Source organism: Rhinopithecus bieti, unplaced genomic scaffold, assembly GCF_001698545.2.
Source record: "Rhinopithecus bieti isolate Rb0 unplaced genomic scaffold, ASM169854v2 scaffold_18548, whole genome shotgun sequence".
In the NCBI taxonomy this organism is placed as follows: domain Eukaryota; kingdom Metazoa; phylum Chordata; class Mammalia; order Primates; family Cercopithecidae; genus Rhinopithecus; species Rhinopithecus bieti.
Window position 1 is genome coordinate 1,347,989 of NW_016809526.1, and position 6,119 is coordinate 1,354,107.

Genomic DNA, 6,119 nt, shown 5'->3' on the forward strand with positions numbered 1-6,119 from the left:
GTCTCACTTTTCAAAAAATGAAATGGTGATTCTTTTCATTTCTCAGAAGAAGGAATTATTATAAAAATGCTTTATGTCTAGGTGGAAACTCATGGTGATAATCTTAGAATATTCATTTTGGGACAGACATTTTAATGTCTTCACTTCTATACATATGTCATTGAAAATATTTAGCCATGTGGGACAATTATAACATATAGATAGACTTTCATAGGATGTGATAACCGTGCTGACATTTCAAAGCTTGGGTTTTAGTATTCTCTAGTCACTAACAGATCACACTTTCCATTGCATATGTTATTATTTTTACTCTCACTGGAATTTGTTATTATACAGTTTTCATTTTGGTTAATTATAAGAGGATTAAATATGCTATGAAATTTTATGAGCAAAACAACCGCCCCCCACCCCAATGCCTGGCTGCATCCTGAGGGATGTTTTATGGGAGAACTGTTGCCTTGCATGACACCAGTCAATGTAGCTTAAAGATAACCCCAAACTCCTACACTTTGCTGGCAAGCCTGTGTTACAGTTTTCAGGTCTGATTTTATCTCACACTTTTTTGAACAGCTTACATTTTTAGACTTCCCTACCTCTTGGGATTTGTGAGGATTGAAATTCACTTCCTACGTTTTGAAGAAATATTTCCTTTCATTTGGCTAAAATTAAAATTCAAAAGTCCAGGGCACCCTCTGGTTTTTATTCTGAGAGTGGACAAGCAATTTCACTCAGATTCCCTAAACATCACAATTCTCATGAAACAGGGACCATGAAGCATTTACAAAGTTGTGTAAAGAATCAGAAGATGGAGGTGATGCGGCCTGGCAATCACTGATGACTTTGATGACTTACTGTTTCAGGGCCTCGATTCTGTCCTCCTCGTCCTGCGACTCCAGAGCGCCCATCCACTCCTCAAAGAGGTCACTTGAAAGTAGCTTCCGGGGGATACTTCTGAGGAAGTCCTGGGGGATGAGAGCCGGCTATTGGCCTATTGGTACTGTATGATGTCCCATGTCCTCGTTTTCACCTGGTTTTCGTTCCATCGCAGGGTGCTTTATGCTTAGCCCATCATAGATTGTGCCCCTTCATTCCTGCATTTGGTTAATCCAGGGAACCCTCTCTGCAACACCCTTGGCCTCTCTGTGACTTTCTAACATCAAGCAGAGTCAGAGGCACCATCCCCAGGTGGGTGTATTCTGAGGGGCCACTGGATTTTGGCATATGGATTCTGCCATGGAACAATCAAATTGCCCGTTGTTGGCAAAGTTTTGGGAGAGCAGAATGCATTGCTTTCTGTTGGAATCTGAGGTCACAGAAACAGAGGTGCTTACTAAATAAATAAATAAAGGGCTTAATGAACAAAAATTAAGCTCCAAGATCAGTGTACCTTGCTGTGTGGAGAGAAGAGCCTATTTCTTACATCCTGAGAACGAGTGTGCCAGGACCCCTTGGCAGGTTATTTGGCGCAAGCGTGTTGAACTCACCTTAAAGACCACAGCAAGGAGGTGCACAGGGAGGCTTTCCAGATCCACCACATCCCCAGAGTTGAGCTCCTCCTTCAGCTCCTTGCGGGCTTTCTCATTGGCTGCTCTCCTGAATATCCCTTCCGTTGAAGGGCCTTTAAGGCATAGAATAGTGAGAATGTCCTAAAGGAAACAGCAATAGGAACAGGAAAGGGTTACCCTTGGTTCGAAGATACACACTGTGCTGCTACTAATGCATGAAGATCTATGCTTAGGCTGCAGAAAGAATTAAAATAATGTGCATGAACAGTTTCTAACTTTGCTTGTCATAAAATATCATCTCCCTAAAAGTTAGTTATCTTCTCTAGTATACTGAGATAGTCTTACCAGGAATATTAATGTCAGATTTTGCTTTCAGTTCAGTTGCTATCAATGGCCTTCCTCAACCCTGCTATTTTTCTAAGAGGAGGCAAATTGTGAAAGCTCTAATTTTGCACTTTCTAAAATCACTTTGGAGCTCTCTCATTTCAAATACTTCCATATGAACATTGGATTTTGGGTCACAAAGTCTATATTCTGTTTCCCCTTTAGACTTTTCAGAAGCTACAAATCTTCAGCATTCTTCACTCTGTGAAGTCAGAGAAATGGAGGGACCATAGCTCTGAGCTCATTGGTAAATACAACTAATTTCAATTTCTGGAATGGAAGCAGTCAGATATTCTTCTAACTGCATGCGTATGTGGGAGTGCCATGTCGAAGAGTGGAAAATATGGAAGATCAGTCCCTACAAACTTCACAGGAGAATGACATTCAGAATTCCCGAGTATTTTGCATGTCCAGCTGAAAACCGAAGTAGGTTTATGAGAAAATGCATGCCTACCTGGATGGGTCTGGGGAGTGTGTCGCTGCCACCACAGATAATTGACAAGGGCTGATCAAATAGTGATGCTTTCAAGTCTGTCTCCAAAGCCCCAGAAAAATCTGATGCAGGGGAGAGCCTTCTCATGAGAAAGGGCCAGGACAGCACCTTCTTTCTCTTCTTAACTTCTACAGCCAAGAAAACAAGGCAACGAGAAAAATTAGACTGCAGTGTTAATAAGCAAAGATCCAGGTAAGAAAATGGGTATTGTTGGCCACATAATGTGGTCGATAGTATATGCCATGTGAGAAAAATAATTTTGAAAACTTAAGAAAGCAAAGGGCGTGAATCTTAATCTAGAAAAACCAACCAATAAACAACCACACTGTTACCAGGGCAACCAGTTCCCTAAACAGCAACACCAGGGTTCCTCTAAGCCTCCACCTTTCCTGTTTTCACTCTTTCCAGCTGTTTGCTACAGAAAATTAGCAAAACCTAACTGTGTAGATCATAAACAACCATCTTAACTTACTGGCCTGAATAACTATAGAGGAAATTTCTGATATGAAACAGATTATTTTGATTTCCTCCTTTAATTGGCGAAGAAAACGAAACTTAAAAGGTGAGGAAGTGACTTGCTCAGTATCTCTTCGAAGGCACATAGCAGGGCTGGCTCCAGCCCTTTGCAGCCTCGCAGGCACTACATAGCCACTAGAGAGAGCTAACACCATTCTTCCTTCCAGGTGACTGGTCACCTGGGTTTTCCAGGTCGCTGCTTTAGGACAGAGGCAAATACGAATCGCTGCAGGAAGGCTTGAACCTACATCTGGCAACTGGAAATTATCAGCAAAACATTATCAAGATATTCTGTCCTTCCGAAATCCACAAGATGTGTGTGCAATGGATATTGCAATCTCAAGTTTCCTTATTTCTTTTCTTTTCCTTCCTTCCTTCTCCTTTTTTTTTTTAAAACTAATTATAAAGGCTATATTTTCTAAATGCATTGGCATATGTTTCTGTACATTTTAGATTGGCAAGTGGAAGCGTGATGAGAAAGAAGTGGCCTGTCTTTATGGTTCAGGAGAACTGGGTCAGGGTTACGCTGTAATGAAATGCATTATGAAAAATAATTGAGAGCGAATGGTGGATCCTTTGGGATTTGAGATCAGCAACAGTTGCTTCATAGGCTCTTGGATGCATTCTCCATAAGAGAAGGAAGAAAATGGAAAAGACACTGTATGTTTTCAAATGTGTGCATGCTAATTGTCAAAACATACATGGCCAGGAGATGGAACCGCATTAAAAACCCTTGGCAGAACTGGGGGATTCTGTATGGAGAGGCTCTTTCCGCTCCCAGCACTCCCGGCTCTAGTGAGTTGGAGCATACCTGCCGTTTAAGGGTTAATGTTCTGCGGTCTTTAACAGAACACTTATACAAAAAAATTCCTAGTAGAGTAAAATCGCTGTGGTTTTGCAAACCAAGAAAACTGGTTGTTAGCACTTACATAAAAGATCAGTATGTTTTCAAAACTCACCAATGAGCTGGCAAATACTGTCTTCACTCTCACATGATGCCAACAGGGGATGCTCCTTGATATCACCCTAAAAACATTTTTATTTCAGTTAAATATAGTGACTGAAGAAACCTATCGAGTCTTTCCCCACAAAACACACATACAACATTTTATTCATATTAAAAATGAAGTCAGTAGAGTGTACTGATGTTTTTTAGCTTCTAGAAGCAATATTAAAGTCTTGATTGTCATCATATAAGATCCTAATTAATGTGTTTAATTTACTACATGTGTGATGTTAGTTTACTACCCTGATAATTATTCAACCCAAATAATATTCAATAAAACACAGTTTTCCACCTCACAGTACAGATAAAAAGTTTCAAAAATTGCTTTCTTACCTCTGATTGACATTCGATTAGTGTCTCCATATTACTGGCATTTAGTGTTTTTGACTAAAAGAGGAGAAATAAAATTAGGTAAATATCTTTTGGCCCTTGCCTCTAGGAAACGTGAATTAATAAATGTGAGAGCGTCACTCACAGCATTGTGGCTGCTTCTCAGCTTCATCAGTATTGGGACTGACTGTCCAGGGGTGAATTTCACTCCTGTGCGGCTGTGGCTCTGTCTACAACGAATCATATGGAAAGGAGTTAGGAGGAACACATAGTAGGTTGACCACTTTCAGCACCACTTTGCCAAAGCACAGAGTTTGGAACTATTTATTTATTTATTTTTCTATTTTGCTACGTTTTCAATTGCCTTTACTTTGGAAAAGAAACTATTACATAGACAAGTTTTCATTTAAAGTCAGTTCTGTGTTCCCAGATGTCGTAAGTTGTTAAGAACAGCATCTGAACACAATTATTTCTAAATTATTTAAGCCAACTATCTTTACCATTCTAAACGTTGTTACCAATTTATTCCATTCCCATTAAGAGATAATTTGGATATCAATTACATTAACATTTTAAATTAACATTAACATTAACTTTTTTGGGGGAGTCCTCACTATATGCCAGCTATCGTAGTAGGTGCTTTGCATGGATTTTCTTATCTAATCCAAAAAGGAAAAAAAAAATATATCCCCAGGATGCTATAATAGTAAACATGAAACAAAGACAACATTTATAGAATCCCTGCACCAAAAAGGTGCAGCCTTCACGTTGAAGCAAAGCTTTCTTTGTCCTGAGACTTTATAAAGTGAGCAGATATTCCACGGGATAGCTGTTTTCTGTTGCCTGTGATCTGAGTGACCTGTGACTGGTGAGGCAGCCTGCAATTTCTAGGCATGTTAATATATAGTACTTACCCTCGGAGGGTCTCTAGCCAGAGTTCTTTTACATCTGGTGAGCTGTAAAGAATGGGAGAAAGAGCATGACACTCTGCTCCTTCTAGTCCACTGGGAGAGAGACTGAGCTGGTCTCCCTTCACATGCTCTGCATTATAAGCGAGGGGGCGGGCAGGTGGAAATTCAGAATATTACAGATACCGGAAAGAACATCATGGGCTGTCACACAGACGGAGCCAGCCAGACACTGGAGAGCTCTCACTTCCTCATTCCTTTTAGGGCAGCTATGTCTTTTTTTTTTTCTCTTTCACTTCAAAGTAAAAAATCTGTAAACTACTAGGAGTGGAAAAGATGACGTTCAGCCCATAGGTGAAGGCTCTGATTAATGTCATAGGTGGGATGTGTGAACAAGAAATTGTGTTATTCTGTGCATAAACATCACTTTATTTTCTAAAGTGGTAATTTCAAGTGCCTTTTTTTGCATCCTGTTTGGGTGCTGTTCCCCCTCCCACGTGCCATTCGCTCTGTCCACCAGCACCACATGTTGATTAGCATCCCTGGATGTGGGACACTGTTACAGAACCAGAAAGAAACCCAAGACAGTCCCTTCCTTGAGGAACAGTCACCATCCAAAGCCACATTAGTTTCCTTTGGAAGTAGGAAGAAAACTCCCTCGAGTCAGTTGTCAATACAGTAACCCCCTTCTCCTTTCTGTAACTCCTGGTCAAAAGTATTGATGCTTAATTTACAGTCAGAGCAGCTGTCGTTCTGACATGGAAGGAAAACAAAAATTCCTTTGATCAGACCAATTTAAAGTAGGAAAGAGATGGTGAATTTCATTTGTGGATCACTCCTTCTGCGTAAGAGAATTTCTGATCTTTTCTATAGATCAAGGGCAATATATGAAACCACTCAAATGCCTCAACATGAGAATGGATGCATAAGTTGTGATCCATTCACATAGATAATGAATGTTATATAGCACTGACAAT

The 6,119-nt window shown here is 40.2% G+C and overlaps 1 protein-coding gene across 1 annotated transcript in view; it reads right to left on the reverse strand.

The window, feature by feature from the left end:
• TAGAP (T cell activation RhoGTPase activating protein) overlaps positions 1 to 5,418 on the reverse strand; it is an 11,239-nt gene extending 5,821 nt beyond the window's left edge. The window contains exons 1-7 of the mRNA XM_017889662.1: positions 5,149 to 5,418; positions 4,380 to 4,464; positions 4,238 to 4,291; positions 3,858 to 3,924; positions 2,344 to 2,510; positions 1,485 to 1,646; positions 853 to 962 (exon numbers count right to left, since the gene is read on the reverse strand). Coding sequence (XP_017745151.1) covers positions 853 to 962; positions 1,485 to 1,646; positions 2,344 to 2,510; positions 3,858 to 3,924; positions 4,238 to 4,291; positions 4,380 to 4,406 — 587 coding nt within the window. The 5' untranslated portion in view covers positions 4,407 to 4,464; positions 5,149 to 5,418. The remainder of the gene's footprint in view (positions 1 to 852; positions 963 to 1,484; positions 1,647 to 2,343; positions 2,511 to 3,857; positions 3,925 to 4,237; positions 4,292 to 4,379; positions 4,465 to 5,148) is intronic.
• Between the last annotated feature and the right edge of the window lie 701 nt (positions 5,419 to 6,119).